The 27,415-nt window shown below is 42.5% G+C and overlaps 1 protein-coding gene across 1 annotated transcript; it reads right to left on the bottom strand.

The window, feature by feature from the left end:
• Positions 1–24,383: 24,383 nt before the first annotated feature.
• On the bottom strand, positions 24,384–27,212 carry LOC140175654 (uncharacterized). The gene is made up of 2 exons (XM_072204184.1): positions 24,729–27,212; positions 24,384–24,563 (listed from the first exon to the last, which is right to left on the bottom strand). Exons 1-2 carry the CDS (start codon positions 27,210–27,212, stop codon positions 24,384–24,386), a joined length of 2,664 nt encoding a protein of 887 aa, XP_072060285.1.
• Between the last annotated feature and the right edge of the window lie 203 nt (positions 27,213–27,415).

Raw genomic sequence — 27,415 nt, 5'->3', positions numbered from 1 at the left:
TATATATATATATATATATATATATATATATATATATATATATATATATTTGCAATTATTCAATTAATTTTGTAGGCATTCTAAATTAAAAACGTTTATCTTTAAAAATAAATCCCCTACCTCCGTATGAGATCGAAATCAACGAAAGTTCCGGAAAAACTTTCTGACTGAGCTGCTAAAGAGGAAGGCGTCAGAAATCATCTGTATCTCCTAGAACTCCAGTTGACCGAACTCAACGGAAAGAGGAGCTACGTCACCATCAACTTCTACCGGATCAAAGTAACACCAACGTGTAGAGGAAGAAGATACGAACACTTTTACCGGATTATATTTTTTATTGGAGTTACGGATCACAAGAAATTGAAGCTAAAATCTCATGGTTTCCATGAAAGCTCACATTCTCTCTCGGCCTTTCTTTCTTCTTTTTTTTTTGCCAAGTTCAATTCGGTGGTGAGAGTAAAGAAATGAAAGTGATAAGGCTGATAGGAATGAATGGATACTTTGTGGTGGCTAATGCTTCATTAGGTGTTATTGATTAATAATTAAGAGTGGCATGTGTAACAATTATATGTATGTATATATATATGCACAAGAGCACATAAGCCACATTTCTAATTCTTTCATTTGGTTATATATAAAAAGAGACCATGTGTCATGTTATAAACAAGTAATAATATAATACAAATCTTAATGGCTTCGGCCAAATAAATATAACCAAATAATAATAATAATAATAATAATAATAATAATAATAATAATAATAATAATAATAATAATAATATTTATAAAAATCAATTTAGACTGTAACTATCAATATAGTTTCTGATAGATAATTTAAAATAATAGAATAAGTCATCATTATATTAAATTTTATTTTTAAATTCAAAGCGTAAAATTTAATTTTAAAAATTCGGGTGTTATATCCTACCCACCTTACAAAAATTTTCGCCCTCAAAAATTGATATAAGATGGAAAAGATTCATATCAACTCCATTTTCAAAAATATCGAAGAAAAGAATTAGAGAGGTGTGGCATGTTCAGTTTACAAATGTGAAAGAAACCATATCTGATGAAAGAAGTTTGAAACAAAGAATTTCACTACAAGCAATCAAAGAAGAGATGACTTCAAGCTACATTAGCACAAGTAAGGATTATACGTTGAAATGAAGCTTACCCCTAAAACTTAATCTCTAACGTTCCCAAAACCCACGATTCACATTATCTATTACTTCTATCTCGTCTATGATAATCCATTAGTGTTTCCATATACATGAATCATTAGTATTAAGTTGGCCAAACCTAATACCATGAGAGATGCAACGGTTGACTAACAGCATTAATCAATAGACAATCATGCATTTGAAACTCAAACTCTTGTCAGTGGACAAGTCCTACTGCATGACAAACACTCAGAGTATGCTGTAAAGCATAGTCAGTCCATTCCCAAGGCTCTAACGGGAACGAACTGCTCTGATACCATAATGTAACACCCTAACTTTTAGCACGTCATGATCGTACCAAAAGTAAGGCGTTACGGACCTGATTTCCTTTATTATAAAATTACTATTGAGCCTTTACGTCAATATCGCGTTTCCGTTTTTAAGAAAATTTCAAAAAAAAGATTTTAGTAATTAAAAATCACATAACAAAAGATCTTCAAATAATAATAACCACATAATTACTAATAATAATAGATGTTATACGATTAAATTCAATGTAAAACTCAAATACAATACATATCCCTCTGGATAAAATAAAAAAAAAACCCTAAAGCAACAAGGACGAGGGAACTCTATAAAAACAACAGGAATCACAAGTAAATATACTAATCGTCTGCAGCTTCTTACTGAATCTCCGAACCTATGTCACTGAAAGGGTGGAAGATTTGGGGTGAGAACAAACCACACGTTCTCAGTAGGGAATGGAAATGCCGTAAAAGTAATGGAATAAAATGCAAATAATTAACATTACTCAATAAAAATAAATTTTTATCAAACTCTTTGAAAATACTCTTGTTCTACTTTAGCTAACAAATTACCTCTTTTTTAAAAAAAACTCTAAACTCAAATCAAAACTTAAATATAAAATTAGTCACATTTTCTGTCTCTCAGCCACATAGTTAATCCTCAGTCAAATGTCAACTCGTAATCACTTTAATACACTTACAAACAAGTAGTGCAAGCAAGAGATTCAATTCAATGTACAAGCATGTCACAACAAGACAAGCAATACAATCACAAAGTAATAAGACAAGCAAGCGCAATCAAACGTAAATGTGCAAACAACATGATGCATGTCTATCCATAACGCAGGCCATGAGCTCATGTGTCGGTTGCCTACCCGCTCCCGACAATACCCGAGCACAAGTCCCAGATATGGCTTTCCAGATGCATCAGTGTGCTTATAAGTCGTATGGCTAGGCCGCATCAGTGTGACTTTCCAAATCAATAAGCGTACATCTGGAAAACAGTTCTCAGTGTGTGGGCGTCCCCACATTACATTTGGCACTAAGTCCCAAACAATGTCACATCTGCTCTCTTGTGGCAGACACTTCATTAATTAATATATTCTTTAAATCCTTGTTCTCCGCTCTCCTGTGGCAGAGATTCCTTTTTTAATAAACTAAGCTCAAATCTTTACTTAAAACAAAATCTCTTCTTAAAAGATTGGATTTAAAACATTATATTTTTCTTAATAAATCAAACTTTAAAATAGAGTAAATCTTTTCTTAACTAAATATACTTTAAATAATTTAATTTTCCAAAACCAAATCTTTTAAAATAACTTTTCAAATAAAACCTCAGATTTTATACAGATTTTATAAAATTTTGGTGGCATTTTCTCTAAAATTCGGTCTAAACCACCTTTACGGGTTCCCTATTCCTCAACAATTCTTAAATCAGCGAAATTCTTAATAATAAGAAAACAGTCACATTCACAGTAATAATCCATACTCAATAACATTACTATTATTAATATATATATAGATATATTTACAATTATTCAATTAATTTTGTAGGCATTCTAAATTAAAAACGTTTATCTTTAAAAATAAATCCCCTACCTCCGTATGAGATCGAAATCAACGAAAGCTCCGGAAAAACTTTCTGACTGAGCTGCTGAAGAGGAAAGCGTCAGAAATCATCTGTGCCTCCTAGAACTCCAGTTGGCCGAACTCAAGGGAAAGAGGAGCTACGTCACCGTCAACTTCTACTGGTTCAAAGTAACACCAACGTGTAGAGGAAGAAGATACGAACAATTTTACCGGATTAGATTTTTTATTGGAGTTACGGATCACAAGAAATTGAAGCTAAAAACTCATGGTTTCCATGAAAGCTCACATTCTCTCTCGGCCTTTCTTTCTTCTTTTTTTTGCCAAGTTCAATTCGGTGGTGAGAGTAAAGAAATAAAAGTGATAAGGCTGATAGGAATGAATGGATACTTTGTGGTGGCTAATGCTTCATTAGGTGTCATTGATTAATAATTAAGAGTGGCATGTGTAACAATTATTTGTATGTGTATATATATGCACAAGAGCACATAAGCCACATTTCTAATTCTTTCATTTGGTTATATATAAAAAGAGAGCATGTGTCATGTTATAAACAAGTAATAATATAATATTGTAATAATATAATACAAATCTTAATGGCTTCGGCCAAATAAATATAACTAATAAATAATAATAATAATAATAATAATAATAATAATAATAATAATAATAATAATAATAATATTTATAAAAATCAATTTAGACTGTAACTATCAATATAGTTTCTGATAGATAATTTAAAATAATAGAATAAGTCATCATTAAATTAAATTTTATTTTTAAATTCAAAGTGTAAAATTTAATTTTAAAAATTCGGGTGTTATATCCTATCCACCTTACAAAAATCTTCGCCCTCAAAAATTGATATAAGATGGAAAAGATCCATATCAATTCCATTTTCAAAAATATCGAAGAAAAGAAATAGAGAGGTGTGGCATGTTCAGTTTGCAGATGTGAAAGAAGCCATATCTGATGAAAGAAGTTTGAAACAAAGAATTTCACTACAAGCAATCAAGGAAGAGATGACTTCAAGCTACATTAGCACAAGTAAGGATTATACGTTGAAACGAAGCTTACCCCTAAAACTTAATCTCTAACATTCCCAAAACCCGCGATTCACGTTACCTATTACTTCTATCTCGTCTATGATAATCCATTAGTGTTTCCATATACATGAATCATTAGTATTAAGTTGGCCAAACCTAATACCATGAGAGATGCAACGGTTGACTAACATCATTAATCAATAGACAATCATGCATTTGAAACTCAAACTCTTGTCAGTGGACAAGTCCTACTGCATGACAAACACTCAGAGTATGCAGTAAAGCATAGTCAATCCATTCCCAAGGCTCTAACGGGAACGAACTGCTCTGATACCATACTGTAACACCCTAACTTTTAGCACGTCATGATCATACCAAAAGTAAGGCGTTACAAACCTGATTTCCTTTATTATAAATTTACTATTGAGCCTTTACGTCGATATCGCGTTTCCGTTTTTAAGAAAATTTCAAAAAAAAAAGATTTTAGTAATTAAAAATCATATAACAAAAGATCTTCAAATAATAATAACCACATAATTACTAATAATAATAGATGTTATACGATTAAATTCAATGTAAAACTCAAATACAATACCTATCTCTCTGGATAAAATAAAAAAAAAATCCTAAAGCAACAAGGACGAGGGAACTCTATAAAAACAACAGGAATCACAAGTAAATCTACTAATCGTCTGCAGCTTCTTACTGAATTTCCGAACCTGTGTCACTGAAAGGGTGGAAGATTTGGGGTGAGAACAAACCACACGTTCTCAGTAGGGAATGGAAATGCCGTAAAAGTAATGGAATAAAATGCAAATAATTAACTTTACTCAATAAAAATAAATTTTTATCAAACTCTTTGAAAATACTCTTGTTCTACTTTAGCTAACAAATTACCTCTTTTTAAAAAAAAAACTCTAAACTCAAATCAAAACTTAAATATAAAATTAGTCACATTTTCTGTCTCTCAGCCACATAGTTAATCCTCAGTCAAATGTCAGCTCGTAATCACTTTAATACACTTACAAACAAGTAGTGCAAGCAAGAGATTCAATTCAATGTACAAGCAAGTCACAACAAGACAAGCAATACAATCACAAAGTAATAAGACAAGCAAGCACAATCAAATGCAAATGTGCAAACAACATGATGCATGTCTATCCCTAACGCAGGCCATGAGCTCATGTGTCGGTTGCCTACCCTCTTCCGACATTATCCGGGCACAAGTCCCAGATATGGCTTTCCAGATGCATCAGTGTGCTTATAAGTCGTGTGGCTAGGCCGCATCAGTGTGACTTTCCAAATTAATAAGCGTACATCTGAAAAACAGTTCTCAGTGTGTGGGCGTTCCCACGTTACATCTGGCACTAAGGCCCAAACAATGTCACATCTGCTCTCCTGTGCCAGACACTTCATTAATTAATATATTCTTTAAATCCTTGTTCTCTGCTCTCCTATGGCAGAGATTCCTTTTCTTAATAAACCGAGCTCAAGTCTTTACTTAAAACAAAATCTCTTCTTAAAAGATTGGATTTAAAACATTATATTTTTCTTAATAGATCAAACTTTAAAATAGAGCAAATCTTTTCTCAACTGAATATATTTTAAATAATTTAATTTTCCAAAACCAAATCTTTTAAAATAACTTTTCAAATAAAACCTCAGATTTTATACAGATTTTATAAAATTTTGGCGGCATTTTCTCTAAAATTCGGTCTAAACCACTCTTACGGGTTCCCTATTCCTCAACAATTCTCAAATCAGCGAAATTCTTAATAATAAAAAAATAATCACATTCACAGCAATAATCCATACTCAATAACATTACTATTATTAATATATATATAGATATATTTGCAATTATTCAATTAATTTTGTAGGCAGTCTAAATTAAAAACGTTTATCTTTAAAAATAAATCCCCTACCTCCGTATGAGATCGAAATCAACGAAAGCTCCGGAAAAACTTTCTGACCGAGCTGCTGAAGAGGAAAGCGTCAGAAATTATTTGTGTCTCCTAGAACTCCAGTTGGCCGAACTCAAGGGAAAGAGGAGCTACGTCACCATCAACTTCTACCGGATCAAAGTAACACCAACGTGTAGAGAAAGAAGATACGAACACTTTTACCGGATTAGTTTTTTATTCGAGTTACGGATCACAAGAAATTGAAGCTAAAAACTCATGGATTCCATGACAGCTCAGATTCTCTCTCGACCTTTCTTTCTTCTTTTTTTTGCCAAGTTCAATTCGGTGGTGAGAGTAAAGAAATGAAAGTGATAAGGCTGATAGGAATGAATGGATACTTTGTGGTGGCTAATGCTTCATTAGGTGTCATTGATTAATAAAAGTGGCATGTGTAACAATTATATGTATGTATATATATATATGCACAAGAGCACATAAGCCACATTTCTAATTCTTTCATTTGGTTATATATAAAAAGAGAGCATGTGTCATGTTATAAATAAGTAATAATATAATATTGTAATAATATAATACAAATCTTAATGGCTTCGTCCAAATAAATATAACTAAATAATAATAATAATAATAATAATAATAATAATAATAATAATAATAATAATATTTATAAAAATCAATTATCAATATAGTTTCTGATAGATAATTTAAAATAATAGAATAAGTCATCATTAAATTAAATTTTATTTTTAAATTCAAAGCGTAAAATTTAATTTTAAAAACTCGGGTGTTATACAACAAATTTGTAAATTTATTATTTTATTTAATTTTTTGTTCGGTTGTCGGGTTCCGGACAGGTGGGATTCATAGGTGAAGGAGTGAGGAGACCCTGACCTTGATCGCGCTGGTTGCAGGCTTCCCGAGCGGTCGAGCACTTGTCCTGGTGAGAAGATGAGGGGGGTGCCACCTGCAAAGACACTCCGACGCTCAAGTCAGATGATGTGCAGGGGAGAAAGGTGATGTGTAAAGGTGACGTACCTCGGGGGAAGAGCCAATCTTCCCCTTATATACATGTCATCGTGGGCCCCTTTGTGAGGACAGGCCCATATTCCCAAGGACGTTGTCCTGCAGCCGTGTGTGGGTCGTACAAGACACGTGTCCGGGTCGCTTGAAGGGTGACTTACCGGGTCGGGTGGAGCTCGGGCCAGGGTCGACCCGTCGGGTCTTTGGGCCGGGCCGTAACAGTGCCCCCACGCGCCAATGGTAGCCGTGGGAGCTATCAATGGCGTGTTGTCTCGTCTCTCACTTGGGGTCGTCTGGTCGGTCGTCCGTGACAAGGACGTGCCCTTTACGCGCGTGTCCTTTGGTTGCGCCAGCAACCGTTTCGTCGCATCGTTCCTCGCGCCGAGCATTAAATGCTCATAATGGGGTGAAAAAGCCTTGGCTGAAAAGACCGTTCTGCCCCCAGACGTTTCGCGCTTCCTGGGGTAGTTTTTAAACGGGCCAGTTTAAGCACTCCTCTCTTTCTTTTGTTTCTTCCCTTTTCTGCCATCTCCTTGCTCCCAAATCTCATCATTTCTCTGCTGTGCTGTTTGTGCGCCTCTCCCTTCGTAATTTTTCTTAACACTGCTCCGTCGTTCTTCCACTAATTCAGGTAACTTTCGAATCACATTCTCTTTTATGCATTATTTTGCATGCCTGTTGTTTGGTTTTTGCTATTGTTGTTTAGCTTTTTAATTGCGACTAGATGTGTTAGGTGGGGGAAGTACCATTCCAGGGTAGGCTTTTCTTGTTCTTTTCGTGATTTAGTCTCGATTGGCCTTAGTCGGGGAGTCGTGGGGGGTGGTATCTGTATTCGGCTTGAGCAACCGATCTCTTAGACTGACTGGATGGTCCCCCCATGTAGGTATGGCTCGCACGGTTTCCCGGGCATCCGTTAACCCCGCGGCGTACGATCCCTATGCTTGGGTCGTTTCCGACTTGAAGGATTCGCCTAACCAAATGGGCGAGGAGGAGCTCACCGAGTTCCGACAAGCCGGGTACTTGTGTGGAGGGACTGACGAGGAGGCCAATTATGACGTTTTCGTCCCGGCTCCTCACGAGCGATTGTATGAAATCAACTTCCACCACCCCCGAGTCGCCGACTGGATTTGGTTCTACAAGTCCATGTTCACCCAAGTCGGAGTTCGTATCCCGTTTTCTGCCTTTCAAATGGCGCTCTTAAGTCGAATTTCCGTGTCACCGTCGCAGTTGCATCTGAACAGTTGGGCCTCAATCCGCTGTTTCGAGATGGTCTGTGAATACCTCGAACTGCCGGTGTCCGTGGATGTTTTCCTCTTCTTCTTCACCCTCACAAACCCTTCTAAAGAGGGGAAACACAAAAAGGGGTTCATGTCCTTCCGGTCTGCCCAAGGTCGGAGGATTTTTGGTTTGTTTGAAGATTCTTACCACGGGTTTAAGGACAAATATTTCAAAGTCCGCCCTGTCAAAGGTCGTCACCCCTTTTGGTTGTCGTTGGAGGGGGTACGGCTCATCCCGACCTATTGGAGTTTCGGGGCAGGGTCCAATACCTTTATTAAGGTAACCTATAATGGCATGTCGGCGGTGGATAGGCAGATCGCCGAAGTGTTGGTAGCAGTCTTTGGGAAGAACTTAGTCAATCCCCACCTCCTTATGGGTGACCGGGAGTCCGGTCGTAATTATATTTGTGAGAAACTTGTACTTTGCCCTTTACCTTTTTGTTTTTATTGATATCCTGCGGCGATTAACCGACCTTCTTTACTTTTCTGCAGTGGAGATGTCTGCGTCGGTGACTGGTCTTCCCAATTTATTCCAAACCTTCCTCTGCGCCAGTGACGACGAGGGGGATAATGAAAAATCTGCCACTGAGAAGTCTGCGATTCCTCCGGAGGACAAGACTACTTCCGGGCAGGAGGCCGTGGTTGACGGAACCGGGACCTCGACCCAAGCCGCCCAGGTCGAGGGCGAGAAAACGGTTCATGCCACCCCCTTCCGCGAAGTGGTAGGCACCGGGGGTTCGACGTCTGCCCCTGAAACCGATGATGGTGTGGAGGAGGTCCCTAACCCCAAGAGGAAGAGGAAGATGTCCTCAAGTCCCGAGGGGGTCCTTACCGTCATGGAAAGGAATTTTGATGCTGGGAACTTCATAGATTCCCAGCTGATCCCCGGTACTGAGGAGTACTTCCATGAGTCTTCCCTTGCCGGGCAGGCGAGGTGGATGTACCGAACCCTTCTGCGGGGTGCCGTGATAGCCCGGAAGGCCGAGTTTGAGCTGTCCGGGATGGAGTCCCTCCGCAGGAGGTTGGAAGCTAGTGGGAAGGCCAACAATGAGCTAAAGAATGAAGTTGAGACTCTCCGGGAGCAGTTGACTCAATCAAATGAAAAACTTGACGCTGTCGAGAAGAAGGTCACTGCTGCCGAGAAGAAGACTGCCATTGTTGAGGAGAAGTTAAAGGACTCGGACGCCACGGTTTCTCGTCTGGTCGAACGTGAGATGACTTTGGAAAGCCAGGTCGGCGCGGCGCAGAAACGGGTGGCCGAGATGGAGAAAGAAAAGCAAGCCGTGGAGGCCGAATTAACAACTTGGAAGGCTAAGTATAAAGACATCGTGAAGCAGGGGAAGGGCGCAATTTTGGCGACCGAAGAGGCCCTTAAGGCCCAGGTCAAAGTCATTGCTCCCGAGTTTGATACGTCGGCGATTGGTGTTCTTAAAGTCATTCAGGATGGCAAAGTCGTCGACGCCCCCAAGAGATGAATCTTCTGTTTAAAGTTTTTGTCTAGCCGCTTTGTTTTGACTTGTGAACTATTTTAGTTTTAACCGTTTTGGCTTGTAAACAATTTGATTTTAGCCGTTTTATTTTGGCTTGTGATCAGTGACCGTTTTAATCGTTTGCCCGAGTTGTCGTGATAAACTTTTCCTTATTCGTCTGGTCGTATTTCCGTTTCTACTAACCGTTTTTGGTTTATTGTCGTCACTTATATCAATGGCCCATGGCCTTTCGCGTAGTCGTTACGATGGTGGTTGACGGGTTCCCGGGGTGATCAGTCCCGGGGACGCGCGTCGTCGTTGGACGTGGTGGGGTGGCTTATCTGAAAAATTGAGTGACGAAACAGGAGAGAAAATTTGCACAAGTATATCTTATTCGGTAATCGTATAAAGGACTCGTAAGTTGCTATGAGAAGTTCAAAAGTTAAACTTGCAAATTAACTACTTAGCTAGCCTGGTCGGCTTGTCGGGCCATTTTCTAGGAGTAGAATCTTCTTAGGTTGTCCGCGTTCCATGTTCTCGGGACTTCTTTGCCGTCAAGCCTTTCCAACTTGAATGCTCCTTTTCCCATCACCTTTTTGATTCTGTAGGGGCCTTCCCAGTTCGCCGCTAGCTTGCCTTCTCTGGGGGTCTGTAGGCCGATATCATTTCGTCTCAAGACGAGGTCATTTGGCTCCAATTCCCTCTTGATCACTTTGGTGTTGTAGCGCAGGGCCATTCTTTGTTTTAGCGCCGTTTCTGTCAGATGGGCCATTTCCCTGGTTTCATCTATCAGGTCTTTTTCTATGGCTTCCCCCACTCCTTTCAAAAGCAACCGCGGGCTCGGCTCTCCGATTTCTACGGGTATTACTGCGTCTACCCCGTATGTTAGTCGGAAAGGAGTTTCCTTAGTGGAGGATTGTTCGGTTGTTCGGTAGGACCAGAGGACCGCTGCGAGTTCGTCGGCCCAAGCGCCCTTTTTATTGTCCAACCTCTTTTTTAGCCCCGAAAGGATGACCTTATTGGCGGACTCTACTTGTCCGTTTGTCTGAGGGTGTTCTACCGAAGAGAACTTTTGCCTTATACCCAGGCCGTTGAGAAACTCCGTGAACTTCTTGTCAGTAAACTGCGTGCCGTTGTCTGAGATGACGACTTCCGGTATCCCGAATCGCGTTATCACCTGCCTCCACATGAATTTCCTGCAATTGGACGAGGATATGGTAGCCAGTGGTTCGGCTTCTATCCATTTGGTGTAGTAGTCAATTGCGACTATGAGGTACTTGACTTGCCCGGGGCCGACTGGGAAGGGCCCTAAGAGGTCGACTCCCCATTGAGAAAATGGTCGAGAGGTCGTTAGCAAGCTTAACTCGGAGGCCGGCGCCTTGGCAAAGTTGGCGTTCTGTTGGCACTTTACGCATTTTTTGACAAACTCCTTGGAATCCGTCATCATCGACGGCCAGTAATATCCGGCTCGGATTAGTTTCCTCGCTAAGGCCTTACCTCCGATATGGTGCCCACAGCAGCCCTCGTGGACTTCTCTGAGGACGTAGTCCGTCTGATCGGGGCGTAGGCACTTCAGTAGGGGCTGGTTGAGCCCCTTCCTGAACAGCTGTCCTTGGATGACGGCGTATTTGGCCGCTTCCCTCCTCAATTTCGCCGCATCCTTTTCATCATTAGGGAGTTTGCCGTGTTCTAGGAAGTTGGTGATGGGGTCTAGCCAGGAAAGACCTAGGGTTGTCATGTGCAAAGTGATTGCTGGTTCTCTTGCCATGCCTTGGATGAGAGACCGGTTCCCTTCCCCTGGCTTTGTGCTGGCCAACTTTGATAGGAGGTCTGCCCGTGTGTTCCTTTCTCTAGGTACGTGGTGGACCGTGACCTCTTCGAACTTTTGGCTCAAGCTTTTAACCTTTTCCAGGTACTTCTGAAGCAAGGGGTCTTTGGCTTGGTAGCTACCGTTTACTTGGGAAGTGACGACTTGGGAGTCACTGCATATTTCCAGTCTTCTTGCGCCGACTTCTGCCGCTAGGGTTAAGCCTCCTATAAGGGCTTCATATTCTGCCTGGTTGTTTGAGATGGGAAACTCGAATCTGACCGACTGTTCGTATACAACCCCAATCGGGCTTTCCAGGATGATCCCGGCACCTCCGAAGGTCTGGTTGGAGGCTCCGTCCACATGGAGCTTCCACCGTGTACCCACCTCTTCGCTTGGGTCTCCCGTCACTTCAACTAAAAAATCCGCCATAGCCTGCGCCTTGATGGCTTGCCGGGGCTCGTACCGTATGTCATATTGGGAGAGTTCGATGGACCAAGTCATCATTCTTCCCGCCAGATCGGGTTTTTGGAGAACTTGCCGGATCCCTTGGTCCGTTCTGACGACAACTTGGTGACTCTGGAAGTACTGTTTTAACCTTCTCGAGGAAGTTAGGAGTGCCAAGGCTAGCTTTTCCAACTTGCTATATCTCAATTCTGCCCCTTGCAGGGCCCTGCTTATGAAATAGACTGGCTGTTGAGCTTTCCCGTCCTCCCGTACCAGAACTGCGGCCAGGGCTTCGCCTGTTATAGCGAGGTATAGGTATAGTGGTTCCCCGTCTTTTGGCTTCCCGAGAACGGGAGGTGCCGCCAGGATTTCCTTGAAGTGTTGAAAGGCTTCTTCACATGCGGGTGTCCACTCAAACGCCATCCCTTTCTTCATGAGGTTAAAGAATGGCAGGGCTTTTGTCGCCGAAGCTCCGAGAAATCGGGATAATGAGGTAAACCGTCCTGCCAACCTCTGGACGTCCTTGATGCAACCCGGGCTCTTCATCTGGAGTATTGCCTGGCATTTCTCCGGGTTAGCTTCTACCCCTCTCTGAGTTATCATAAATCCCAAGAACTTGCCGGCTTCCATGGCGAAGGCGCACTTGAGGGGGTTCAGCCTCATACCGTGTTGACGGAGGGACGCAAATACACTTGCCAGGTCGTTCAAGAGGTCGTCAGGTCGTGTTGTTTTTGCCAGGATGTTGGTGCACGAAATTGCAATCACACTTTTGCAACTCCGCACAACTAACCAGCAAGTGTACTGGGTCGTCCAAGTAATACCTTGCGTGAGCAAGGGTCGATCCCACAGAGATTGTCGGCTTGAAGCAAGCTATGGTTATCTTGTAAATCTTAGTCAGGATATCAGAAATTATCAGGATTGATTGTGAAAAGCAAAAGAACATGAAATGATTACTTGTTTTGCAGTAATGGAGAATAGGTTGAGGTTTGGAGATGCTCCATCTTCTGAATCTCTGCTTTCCTACTGTCTTCTTCTTCAAGCACGCAAGTCTCCTTCCATGGCAAGCTGTATATAGGGTTTCACCGTTGTCAATGGCTACCTCCCATCCTCTCAGTGAAAGCGATTGCATATGCTCTGTCACAGCATAGCGGAATTCATCTGTCGGTTCTCAATCAGGCCGGAATAGAATCCAGTGATTCTTTTGCGTCTGTCACTAACGCCCCGCCTTCAGGAGTTTGAAGCACGTCACAGTCATTCAGTCATTGAATCCTACTCAGAATACCACAGATAAGGTTTAGACCTTCCGGATTCTCTTGAATGCCGCCATCAGTCTAGCTTATACCACGAAGATTCTGATTAAAGAACCCAAGAGATAACTACTTAATCTAAGGTAGAACGGAGGTGGTTGTCAAGCACACGTTCATAGTTGAGAATGATGATGATTGTCACGGATCATCACATTCTTCCGGATTAAGAACAAGTATTATCTTAGAATGGAAGCAAGCATAATTGAATAAGAAACAGTAGTAATTGCATTAATCCATCAAGACACAGCAGAGCTCCTCACCCCCAACCATGGGGTTTAGAGACTCATGCTGTGGAAGTACACAAAGAAAACGTGTAAAGTGTCATGAGGTCATAAGGTACCGATACAATGTCAAAAGATCCTATTAATAGCAAACTAGTAGCCTAGGGTGTACAGAAATGAGTAAATGACGTAAAAATCCACTTCTGGGTCCACTTGGTGTGTGCTTGGGCTGAGCAATGAGGCTTTTATGTGTAGAGACGTTTTCTGGAGTTAAACGCCAGCTTTCATGCCAGTTTGGGCGTTTAACTCCAAGTTTTATGCCAGTTCCGGCGTTTAACGCTGGAATTTCTGAGGGAGACTTTGAGCGCCGGTTTGGGCCATCAAATCTCGAGCAAAGTATGGACTATCATATATTGCTGGAAAGCCCAGGATGTCTACTTTCCCATGCCGTTGAGAGCGCGCCAATTGGGCTTCTGTAGCTCCAGAAAATCCACTTCGAGTGCAGGGAGGTCAGAATCCAACAGCATCTGCAGTCCTTTTTGGTCTCGGAATCAGATTTTTGCTCAGGACCCTCGATTTCAGCCAGAAAATACCTGAAATCACAGAAAAACACACAAACTCATAGTAAAGTCCAGAAAAGTGAATTTTAGCTAAAAACTAATAAAAATATACTAAAAACTAACTAGATTATACTAAAAACATACTAAAAACAATGCCAAAAAGCATACAAATTATCCGCTCATCACAACACCAAACTTAAATTGTTGCTTGTCCCCAAGCAACTGAAAATCAAAAAGGATAAAAAGAAGAGAATATACTATAGACTCCAAAATATCAAGGAAACATAGCTCCAACTAGATGAGCGGGACTAGTAGCTTTTTGCCTCCGAACAGTTTTGGCATCTCACTCTATCCCTTGAAGTTCAGAATGATTGGCATCTATAAGAACTCAGAACTCAGATAGTGTTATTGATTCTCTTAGTTAAGCATAATGATTCTTGAACATAGCTAGTGTATGAGTCTTGGCTGTGGCCTAAAGCACTCTGCCTTCCAGTATTACCACCGGATACATACATGCCACAAACACATGATTGGGTGAACCTTTTCAGATTGTGACTCAGCTTTGCTAAAGTCCCCAATTAGAGGTGTCCAAGGTTCTTAAGCACACTCTTGTTGCCTTGGATCACAACTTTATTTCTTTTCTTCTTCTTTTTCTTTCTTTCTTTCTCTAATAATTTTTTTTCGAAATTTTTTTTTTGTATCCACTGCTTTTTCTTGCTTCAAGAATCACTCTAATAATTTTTAGATCCTCAATAACAGTTCTCTTTCTCCTCATTCTTTCAAGAGCCAACAAATTTTTTTTTTTAACATTCTCAAAACAACAAATTCAAGAGACATATGCACTGTTCAAGCATTCATTCAGAAAGCAAAAAGTATTGTCACCACATCAAGCTAATTCAACTAGTTTCAATGATAAATTTCGAAATCCTGTACTTCTTGTTCTTTTGTGATTAAAGCATTTTTCATTTAAGAGAGGTGATGGATTCATAGGACATTCATATCTTTAAGGCATAAAATTTTAATTTTATTAATTATGAATTAAAACAAGACTCAAAGATAGATATAAGATGAAACTAAAAAAATTAAAAATAGAAAACAAAACAAAGGAAAAAAAAACGCAAACATAGGCTCCTAATGATAGAGGTTTTCACAGAGTTAGGACTCAACAACCTTGATTTTGAGAAGTGGATGCTCCCTCAGCTTGAGAGGAGAGCTTTTGGCGTTTCAACTCTTGGAGTTCACGCCCCTGCTTCTCTTGTTCCTTCAGCAATTTGCAAAGCATGCAGTTCTGATTCTGCTGTTCTTCCTTCAGTTGCTCCATAGTCTCTTGCAGCTTGTTAATAGATGCTTCTAAGCTGGTCCAGTAGTCAATTCTTGGGAACTCAGGGAGGAATTCCTGCGCCCTCCTCTTGATAGAGTTGTCTTGCACTTGTCCTTCCATTGACTTCTTGGTGATTGGGTGTTCAATGGGTATGAACTCATCTACTCCCATCTTCACCCCAGCCTCTTTACAGAGCAAGGAAATCAAGCTTGGGTAAGCCAGTTTGGCTTCAGTGGAATTCTTATTTGCAATGGTGTAGATCTCACAAGCAATCACATGATGAACCTCCACTTCTTTTCCAAGCATAATGCAATGAATCATCACTGCTCTCTTGATGGTGACCTCAGAACGGTTGCTAGTGGATAATATGGAACGCCCAATAAAGTCTAGCCAACCTCTTGCAATTGGCTTGAGGTCTCCCCTCTTGAGTTGGTTTGGGACACCCTTTGAATTGGTTATCCACTTAGTCCCAGGGAGGCATATGTCCTCTAGAACTTGATCCAACCCTTTATCTACTCTCACCATCCTTCTATTGAAGGAGTCAGGATCATCTTGCAGTTGAGGTAGTTTGAAGATTTCTCTTATTTTGTCCAGATGGAAGTACATAACTTTCCCTCTGACCATGGTTCTGTAGGTATGGTAAGCAGTTCCAGTCATTCTCTGCTTATCTGTTAGCCACAGATTAGAGTAAAATTCCTGAACCATGTTCCTTCCAACCTTTATTTCAGGATTGGTCAGAACTTCCCATCCTCTGTTTCGAATTTGCTATTGGATCTCCGGATATTCATCTTCTTTCAGATCAAATTTAACTTCCGGGATCACTGACCTCAGACCCATTATTTTGTGATAATGGTCTTCATGTTCTTTGGTTAAGAACTTCTCTTGATTCCAAAGATTCTTTGGATTAGTCTCTTTCTTTCCTCTTGAGTTGGTTTGTTTTCCCTTGGGAGCCATGATCTTGATGAATCTTGGCTTAGTGATCACGGAAAAGCACACCAAACTTAGAGGTTTGCTTGTCCTCAAGCAAAAAGAAAAGAAGGAAGAGAAGAGAGAGAGGAAGAGGAAATTCGAATGTTGTGGGGAAGGAGGGGTAAGAAGCGTTCTTTTATAGAGTGGGGGGAAGAGAATTTCGAAAAAAAGAGAGATTTGAAAGGAGATTTGAGAAGATATGGAAAGAAATTGAGAAAAGGGTGAGTTTTTGAAGAAGATTTGGGTTTAATTTGAAATAGATTTGAAGAATGGTTTTGATTTGTGAAGATTTGAAAGTGAATGATGAAAGGTTGAAGTGCATTTATGTAGAAGAGTATGGGTAAAAAGAGGAAAGTTTGAAAAAATTTGAGTTGAAAACAAAAATGTGGTCCCCCCACCTTTCTGGCGTTAAACGCCCAGAATGGCACCCATTCTGGCGTTTAACGCCCAATGGCTACCCCTTTTGGGCGTTTAACGCCCAGCCAGGTGCCCTGGCTGGCATTAAACGCCAGAAAACCTTCCTCACTGGGCATTTTTCTGAACGCCCAGGATGCTGCACACCTGGCGTTAAACGCCCAGAATGGTGCCCATTCTGGCGTTTAACGCCCAAAATGGCACCATTCCTGGCGTTAAACGCCCAGAATGGTACCCATTCTGGCGTTTAACGCCCAAAATGCCCCTTACTGGCGTTTTTTCGCCAGTAAGCTCATTTTCTCTGCTTTTTGAGCTGAATCCTTCTGTAACTCTGTGAATTCCTTCATTTTTGATATTTGCCTCTGTAAGAACTAATCATATAACCTCCTAATGACTGGGTTGCCTCCCAGCAAGCGCTTCTTTACTGTCTTTAGCTGGACTTTTACTGAGAATCACTCAAGTCTCAGTTTTGAGCATTCCTGCTCAAAATTTCCTTCAAGATAATGCTTGATTCTCTGTCCATTAACAATGAACTTCTTGTCAGAATCAATATCCTGAAGCTCAACATATCCATATGGTGACACTCCTGTAATCACATACGGACCCCTCCAACGGGATTTGAGTTTTCCTGGAAACAGTCTGAGCCTAGAGTTGAAGAGCAGAACTTTTTGTCCTGGCTCAAAGACTCTGGTTGACAACTTCTTGTCATGCCATTTCTTTGCCTTTTCCTTATAGATTTTTGCATTTTCAAAGGCATTGAGTCTGAACTCCTCTAGCTCATTTAGCTGGAGCAGTCTTTTTTCACCAGCTAACTGTGCATCCATGTTTAGGAATCTGGTTGCCCAGTAGGCTTTATGTTCCAGTTCCACAGGCAAATGACAGGCCTTCCCATACACCAATTGGTATGGAGAGGTTCCTATAGGAGTCTTGAATGCTGTTCTGTATGCCCACAGAGCATCATCCAAGCTCTTTGCCCAATCCTTTCTTCGGGCCATCACAGTCCGTTCCAGGATTCTCTTTAGCTCTCTGTTAGAGACCTCAGCTTGCCCATTTGTCTGTGGATGATACGGAGTTGCCACTTTGTGGCTAATTCCATATCTAACCATAGCAAGGTGTAGCTGTTTATTGCAGAAATGAGTGCCCCCATCACTGATTAGCACTCTGGGAACGCCAAATCTGCTGAAAATGTTTTTCTGGAGGAATTTCAGTACGGTCTTAGTATCATTGGTGGGTGTAGCAATCGCTTCTACCCACTTAGACACATAGTCTACTGCCACCAGAATGTAAGTGTTTGAGTATGATGGTGGGAATGGCCCCATGAAGTCAATTCCCCATACATCAAACAGTTCTATCTCTAATATCCCTTGTTGAGGCATGGCATATCCATGAGGCAGGTTACCAGCTCTTTGGCAACTGTCACAGTTACGCACAAACTCTCGGGAATCTTTATAGAGAGTAGGCCAGTAGAAGCCACACTGGAGGACTTTAGTGGCTGTTCGCTCACTTCCAAAATGTCCTCCATACTGTGATCCATGGCAGTGCCATAGGATCCTTTGTGCTTCTTCTCTGGGTACACACCTGCGGATCACTCCGTCAGCACATCTCTTAAAGAGATATGGTTCATCCCAGAGGTAGTACTTGGCATCTGAAATTAATTTCTTTCTCTGCACGTGGCTGTACTCCTTGGGAATGAACCTCACAGCTTTAAAATTTGCAATATCTGCAAACCATGGAGCTTCCTGAATGGCAAATAGTTGCTCATCTGGGAAAGTCTCAGAAATCTCAGTAGAAGGGAGGGACGCCCCAGCTACTAGTTCTATTCGGGACAGATGATCAGCTACTTGGTTCTCTGTCCCTTTTCTGTCTCTTATTTCTATATCAAACTCTTGCAGAAGCAACACCCATCTGATGAGCCTGGGTTTTGAATCCTGCTTTGTGAGTAGATATTTAAGAGCAGCATGGTCAGTGTACACAACCACTTTGGATCCCACTAGATAGGATCTAAACTTGTCAATGGCATAGACCACTGCAAGTAACTCTTTTTCTGTGGTTGTGTAGTTCTTCTGTGCGTCATTTAGGACACGGCTGGCATAGTAAATGATGTGCAGAAGCTTGTTATGCCTCTGTCCCAACACTGCACCAATGGCATGGTCACTGGCATCACACATTAGTTCAAATGGCAATGTCCAATCTGGTGCAGAGATGACTGGTGCTGTGACCAGCTTAGCTTTCAGGGTCTCAAACGCCTGCAGACACTGTGTGTCAAACACAAATGGTGTGTCAGCAGCTAACAGGTTACTCAGAGGTTTTGCAATTTTTGAAAAATCCTTTATAAACCTTCTGTAGAACCCTGCATGCCCCAGAAAGCTTCTGATTGCCTTAACATTGGCAGGTGGTGGTAATTTTTCAATTACCTCTACCTTTGCCTTATCCACCTCTATTCCCTTGTTTGAAATTTTGTGCCCAAGAACAATTCCTTCAGTCACCATAAAGTGACATTTCTCCCAGTTTAAAACCAGGTTAGTCTCTTGGCATCTTTTCAAGACAAGTGCTAGGTGATTAAGACAGGAGCTGAATGAGTCTCCATATACTGAAAAGTCATCCATGAAGACTTCCAGAAATTTCTCTACCATATCTGAGAAGATAGAGAGCATGCACCTCTGAAAGGTTGCAGGTGCATTGCACAGACCAAAAGGCATCCTTCTGTAGGCAAACACGCCAGAAGGGCAAGTGAATGCTGTTTTCTCTTGGTCCTGAGGGTCTACTGCAATTTGGTTGTAGCCTGAATAGCCATCCAAAAAGCAGTAATAGTCATGACCAGCTAGTCTTTCTAGCATTTGGTCTATGAATGGTAAAGGAAAATGATCCTTTCTGGTGGCTGTATTGAGCCTTCTGTAGTCAATACACATACGCCACCCTGTGACTGTCCTTGTAGGAACCAGTTCATTTTTTTCATTATGAACCACTGTCATGCCTCCCTTTTTGGGAACAACTTGGACATGGCTCACCCAGGGGCTATCAGAAATAGGATAAATAATCCCAGCCTCTAGTAATTTAGTGACCTCTTTCTGCACCACCTCCTTCATGGCAGGATTTAGCCTCCTCTGTGGTTGGACCACTGGTTTGGCATTATCCTCCAACAGGATCTTGTGCATGCATCTAGCTGGGCTAATACCCTTGAGATCACTTATGGACCACCCAAGAGCTGTCTTGTGTGTCCTTAGCACTTGAATCAGTGCTTCCTCTTCCTGTGAATTTAAAGCAGAGCTTATAATCACTAGAAAAGTGTCACCCTCTCCCAGAAATGCATATTTCAGGGATGGTGGTAGTGGTTTGAGTTCAGGCTTGGGAGGCTTATCCTCCTCCTGAGGAATTTTCGAAAATTCCTTTACCTCCTCTAGTTCTTCTTGATCAGGTTGAGTATCTTTGAAGATGTCCTCAAGCTCTGATTCTAGGCTTTCAGCCATATTGATTTCTTCTACCAGAGAGTCAATAATGTCAGCGCCCATGCAGTCAATTGGTGTGTCTGGATGCTGCATAGCTCTTACAGCATTCAACTTGAACTCATCCTCATTGACTCTCAAGGTTACTTCCCCTTTTTGTACATCAATGAGAGTTCGTCCAGTTGCTAGGAAGGGTCTTCCTAGAATGAGAGTTGCACTCTTGTGCTCCTCCATTTCCAGCACTACAAAGTCAGTGGGAAAGGCAAATGGCCCAACCTTGACAATCATGTCCTCAATTATGCCTGATGGGTATTTAATGGAGCCATCAGCAAGTTGGAGGCATATCCGGGTTGGTTTGACTTCTCCAGTCAACCCAAGCTTTCTGACAGTGGATGCAGGTATTAGATTGATGCTTGCTCCAAGATCACATAGGGCTGTCTTGGTGCAGGCACCTTCTAATGTGCATGGTATCATAAAGCTTCCTGGATCTTGAAGCTTTTCTGGTAAGCTTTTTAATATGACTGCACTGCATTCTTCAGTGAGAAACACTTTTTCAGTTTCTCTCCAGTCCTTCTTATGACTTAAGATTTCTTTCATGAACTTAGCATAAGAAGGTATTTGCTCAAGTGCCTCTGCAAACGGAATCTTTATTTCAAGAGTCCTTAGATAGTCTGCAAAGCGGGCAAATTGCTTATCCTGCTTCGCTTGGCGGAGTTTCTGAGGATAAGGCATTTTGGCTTTATATTCTTCAACCTTAGATGCTGCAGGTTTATTCCTTACAGAAGTGGTTGAAGAAGCCTTGTTAGAGGGATTACTGTCAGCACTCTCAGGTGTCTGATTCTCCCCAGGCGTCTGGACGCCAGGATTGGGTGGAAATTGGGCGTTTAACGCCAACTTTTCCCCCTTTTCTGGCGTTTGAACGCCAGAACTGGGCAAGGAATGGGCGTTTAACGCCAGCTTTCCTTCCCTTTCTGGCGTTTGAACGCCAATGACATTCCTCTCTGGGCTCTTACTGTCCTCAGAGGGATTTTGAACAGTGGTTTGGTTGTCCTCTGTTAATTGTTCCTTGTTTGGCTTTTTACTCTTTTGAGTAGTGTTATTCAGGGTCTTCCCACTCCTCAATTGAACTGCTTGACATTCCTCTGTTATCTGTTTAGATATTTGCTGTTTTGCTTGATTCAACTGCAGTTCTATGCTCTTGTTAGCAACTTTAGTTTCATAGAGCATCTCTTTAAAGTCTGCTAACTGTTCTGTCATCAGGAGCAATTGTTGATTAAGCTCAGTTATCTGTTCTTGAGGACTAGGGTCAGTGACTACAGCCATGACTTCCTCTTTTGGAGAGAACTCATTGCTAGAGTACAAATATTGGTTTCTAGCAACAGTGTCTATAAGCTCTTGAGCTTCTTCAATTGTCTTCCTCATGTGTATAGATCCACCAGCTGAGTGGTCTAAAGACATCTGAGCTTTTTCTGTAAGCCCATAGTAGAAAATGTCTAACTGTACCCACTCTGAAAACATTTCAGAGGGACATTTCCTTAGCATACCTCTATACCTCTCCCAGGCATTATAAAGGGATTCATTATCCTCTTGTTTAAAGCCTTGGATGTCCAGCCTTAACTGTGTCATCCTTTTTGGAGGGTAAAAATGATTCAGGAATTTGTCTGACAACTGTTTCCATGTTTTTATGCTTGCTGTAGGTTGGTTATTCAACCACCTTTTAGCTTGATCTTTTACAGCAAATGAAAACAGTAATAGTCTGTAGACATCCTGATCTACCTCTTTATCATGTACTGTGTCAGCAATTTGTAAAAATTGTGCCAGAAACTCAGTAGGTTCTTCCTGTGGAAGACCGGAATACTGGCAATTTTGCTGCACTATGATAATGAGTTGAGGATTTAGCTCAAAGCTGCTTGCTTTGATGGGAGGTGTGCAGATGCTACTCCCATATGCAGCTGTAATGGAGTTAGCATATGACCCCAGAGTCCTTTTGGACTGATTAATCCCACTTAAGTCCATAATGGACAAAAGGGAAATGATAATGATTGCAAGGAGATAAATTTTGTTTTTTTTTTTTTGATTTAAACGAAAAAATTAAAATAAAACAAAAGAAAATTAAAATAAAAATTCGAAAATCAAAAAGAGAATAAGATCAAAGCAAATTGAAAACTGAATCAATTAGTTAATAAAAAAGATTTTGAAAACAGCAATTAAAAAGATATGATTGAAAAATTTTTATGAAAAAGATTTGATTTTTAAAAAGAGGAAAGAGAAAAACAACAAAAAGACACCAAACTTAAAATTTTAGAAAACCAAACACAAAATTTTCGAAAATTTTTAAGGGAAAAACACAAAGAGGACACCAAACTTAGAATTTTTATGAATCAAAAAGGGACTAAGAACATGCAAAAATCGAAAATCAAAAGAAAAGCAAAAGCATGCAATTGACACCAAACTTAAAATATGAAATTAGACTCAACTAAAAGACTCTAAACCAACAAAATAAAAAAAATCCTAATCTAAGCAACAAGACAAGCCGTCAGTTGTCCAAACTCAACAATCCCCGGCAACGGCGCCAAAAACTTGGTGCACGAAATTGCAATCACACTTTTGCAACTCCGCACAACTAACCAGCAAGTGTACTGGGTCGTCCAAGTAATACCTTGCGTGAGCAAGGGTCGATCCCACAGAGATTGTCGGCTTGAAGCAAGCTATGGTTATCTTGTAAATCTTAGTCAGGATATCAGAAATTATCAGGATTGATTGTGAAAAGCAAAAGAACATGAAATGATTACTTGTTTTGCAGTAATGGAGAATAGGTTGAGGTTTGGAGATGCTCCATCTTCTGAATCTCTGCTTTCCTACTGTCTTCTTCTTCAAGCACGCAAGTCTCCTTCCATGGCAAGCTGTATATAGGGTTTCACCGTTGTCAATGGCTACCTCCCATCCTCTCAGTGAAAGCGATTGCATATGCTCTGTCACAGCATAGCGGAATTCATCTGTCGGTTCTCAATCAGGCCGGAATAGAATCCAGTGATTCTTTTGCGTCTGTCACTAACGCCCCGCCTTCAGGAGTTTGAAGCACGTCACAGTCATTCAGTCATTGAATCCTACTCAGAATACCACAGACAAGGTTTAGACCTTCCGGATTCTCTTGAATGCCGCCATCAGTCTAGCTTATACCACGAAGATTCCGATTAAAGAACCCAAGAGATAACTACTTAATCTAAGGTAGAACGGAGGTGGTTGTCAAGCACACGTTCATAGTTGAGAATGATGATGATTGTCACGGATCATCACATTCTTCCGGATTAAGAACAAGTATTATCTTAGAATGGAAGCAAGCATAATTGAATAAGAAACAGTAGTAATTGCATTAATCCATCAAGACACAGCAGAGCTCCTCACCCCCAACCATGGGGTTTAGAGACTCATGCTGTGGAAGTACACAAAGAAAACGTGTAAAGTGTCATGAGGTCATAAGGTACCGATACAATGTCAAAAGATCCTATTAATAGCAAACTAGTAGCCTAGGGTGTACAGAAATGAGTAAATGACGTAAAAATCCACTTCTGGGTCCACTTGGTGTGTGCTTGGGCTGAGCAATGAGGCTTTTATGTGTAGAGACGTTTTCTGGAGTTAAACGCCAGCTTTCATGCCAGTTTGGGCGTTTAACTCCAAGTTTTATGCCAGTTCCGGCGTTTAACGCTGGAATTTCTGAGGGAGACTTTGAGTGCCGGTTTGGGCCATCAAATCTCGGGCAAAGTATGAACTATCATATATTTCTGGAAAGCCCAGGATGTCTACTTTCCAATGCCGTTGATAGCGCGCCAATTGGGCTTCTGTAGCTCCAGAAAATCCACTTCGAGTGCAGGGAGGTCAGAATCCAACAGCATCTGCAGTCCTTTTTGGTCTCGGAATCAGATTTTTGCTCAGGACCCTCGATTTCAGCCAGAAAATACCTGAAATCACAGAAAAACACACAAACTCATAGTAAAATCCAGAAAAGTGAATTTTAGCTAAAAACTAATAAAAATATACTAAAAACTAACTAGATTATACTAAAAACATACTAAAAACAATGCCAAAAAGCATACAAATTATCCGCTCATCAGATGTCGTCCACGTAAACTTCAACTGTTTTCCCTATGAGGTCGTGGAATATCCTGTTCATCAGCCTTTGATATGTTGCCCCCACATTTTTCAAGCCGAATGGCATTACCTTATAGCAAAAAGTTCCTCCTGGCGTTATGAACGCCGTCTTGTCCTCGTCGGGGCGGTGCATCGGTATCTGATTGTAACCGGAGTAGGCATCCATGAAACTTAGATACCGGTATCCCGCCGCGGCGTCGACGAGTGCATCTATGTTAGGGAGGGGGAAGCAATCTTTGGGGCATGCTTTGTTAAGGTCAGAGTAGTCCACGCACATTCTCCACCTGCCGTTGTGTTTTCTCACCAATACCACATTCGAGAGCCATGTCGAGTAGTCCACTTCCCGTATGAAGCCTGCTTCTAGGAGGCTGGCCGTTTGCTTGGCTACCTCCTCTGCTCTTTCCGCCGACATCTTTCTCCTTCGTTGAGCCACCGGGCGTGCTTCCGCCTTGACGGCTAGATGATGTGAGATGATTTTTGGATCTATGCCCGGCATGTCGGCTGGTGTCCAGGCGAACAAGTCCCTGTTGGCCCTTATCATCTCAATCAAAGGTTCCTTCAGCTCATGTGGGAGGTTCTTGTTAACGAATGTGAACTTTTCCTCTTCGTCACCGATCCTAAACTTTTCCAGGTCCCCTTCTGGTTCTGGCCTCGGCTTGTCCTCTACTCTGGCATCAAGGTCGGCTAGGAACACGCCGGATGCTTCCTTGGACTTCTTTCGAAGGGAAAGGCTGGCGTTGTCGCAAGCGACCGCTGTCTCGAGGTCTCCCCTTATGGTGCCTATGGATCCGTCATCGGTAACGAACTTCATAACTAGCAGCTTGGTGTTGATTATGGCTTCAAAATCGTTGATTGTTTTTCTTCCCAAGATGATGTTGTAGGCTGTGGAATCTCGGAGGATTACGAACTCGGCCATCACCGATCTTCGGCCTTGGATTTGCCCCACCGAGATTGGTAGGGATATGACTCCGTCCGGTTTGATGAAGTGGTCGCCTAGCCCGATAACCCCGTGTTGGTGAGTCGTCAGGTTGGCATCCTTTAGCCCTAGTGCGTCGAACACGTTGCGGAATATGATATTTGAATCAGCTCCTGTGTCGACGAGGATCCGTTTGACGAGGCCGGTTCCCACTCTGGCCGTTATGACCATGGGGGGGTTTTCCGGGGCGTCGCTGAACCATTGGTCTTCCGGGTCGAAAGAAATGGATGGAGGTTTCTTAGAGCCTTGCACCGGCGGGGATGAGATCGTCAGGACTTTAGCGTCTTTCTTGTGTGCCGATCGGGATTTTGGCGCGGCGTTCTTTGCCGTTACCACGTTTATCACAGTGAGGCCGTGGTCTCTGTCTTCGGGTTCTTGTCGCCGCTTAGCCGAACGGGCTTTGCCTTCCTCGTCTTGATCGCGATAATGTCTCCTCGGCTCCCTGATGAGATGGGAGAACGCTGCTAGCTTTCCTTCCCTTATCGCTTGTTCCAGCGCATCCTTCAGGTCAAAACAGTCCTGCGTTTGATGGCCATAACCCTTGTGGTAATCACAATAAAGGTTCTTGTTTCCTCCCGTACGGTCCTTAAGTGGTCGAGGCTTTGGAAGAATTCCCTTCTCTGCTATTTGCTGGTAGACTTCCACGATGGGGAGAGTGAGTGGAGTGTAGTTAGTAAACTTCCCGACCCGAGGGAACGGTCTAGGTGCCTTGTTTGATGCCTCCTCCCTGGATTTTTCTTTTGCTCTCTCTCCGTCACCTGTTTGCCGAGCCTGGCTGTAGCCGGACTGCCGCTTATTGGCAGCCACGACTCGGCTGACTTCCTCATCGTTTATGTACTCCTTGGCCACCGTCTGGATTTCATGCATTGTCCAAACCGGTTTCGTGGTAAGGTGTTTTCGGAAGTTCTCGTTGAGGAGGCCGTTTGTTAGGCAGAGACTGGCCACCGAGTCGGTTAAGCCATCGATTTCCAGGCATTCGTCATTGAACCGATCTAAGTACCTCCTAGTCGGTTCTCCTTGTCTCTGGGTTACCCCTAGAAGGTTGATAGGGTGTTTGGCTTTTGCTATCCGCGTTGTAAATTGGGCCAGGAATGCACGGCTGATGTCTGAGAAATTGTGGATGGAGCCTTGAGGGAGGCCGTTAAACCATCTGATCGCTGGCCCTGCTAGGGTTACCGGGAAGGCGCGGCATCTTACTTCATCCCCTACTCCCTCCAGATTCATCCTGGCCTCAAAGGCCGTGAGGTGTTTAAGGGGGTCTTGAGTTCCGTCGTACCTCATGTCCGTTGGTTTGTCGAAGTGTTTCGGCAACCGGACCTCGAGGATAGATCGGTGGAACGGGGTGACGCCCATTATCACAGGTTGTCGTGTTCTCTCAGATCTCCCTTCTCCGCCTTCACGACCTCCCGCCGCTCGACGGGTTGGTCTGCCGCGGGAGTAGATGATCGTGTCATTTCGTCTTCTTCTTACGGGTGACTCCTCCCGCGAGCTCTCCGCTTCCGTCCGGGATGCGGATGTACGCCGCGGGCGACTCCTGTGGGAGTCTTCCTCCTCGCTCCCGGGAGACGGGGTATAACTGGGATCGGTAAACCGTTCCTCCCGTTCCCGGTCGGCCAGCTGTCGCTCTAGGTTCTGGACTCTGTGGCGTAGCTCCTGCATTATTATGGCGCTATCGCCGCCCGTTCCCCCGAATGGTCGGGTTCTCGTGTGTTGTTGGGGGGATCTCCGCCGTCCCCTTAGCGAGGCGACGGAGGCTGCCCCCTCCGCTCCTGCTGCTCGAGCTTGGTCGCCGGGGCCCAGCACGACTTCCATCTAGGCAGGGAGTTGTCCCCACAGACGGCGCCAATGTTCGGTTGTCGGGTTCCGGACAGGTGGGATTCACGGATGAAGGAGTGAGGAGACCCTGACCTTGATCGCGCTGGTTGCAGGCTTCCCGAGCGGTCGAGCACTTGTCCTGGTGAGAAGATGAGGGGGGGTGCCACCTGCAAAGACACTCCGACGCTCAAGTCAGATGA

Source organism: Arachis hypogaea, chromosome 10, assembly GCF_003086295.3.
Source record: "Arachis hypogaea cultivar Tifrunner chromosome 10, arahy.Tifrunner.gnm2.J5K5, whole genome shotgun sequence".
NCBI lineage: Eukaryota > Viridiplantae > Streptophyta > Magnoliopsida > Fabales > Fabaceae > Arachis > Arachis hypogaea.
This window is presented reverse-complemented; position numbering and strand designations above follow the sequence as displayed.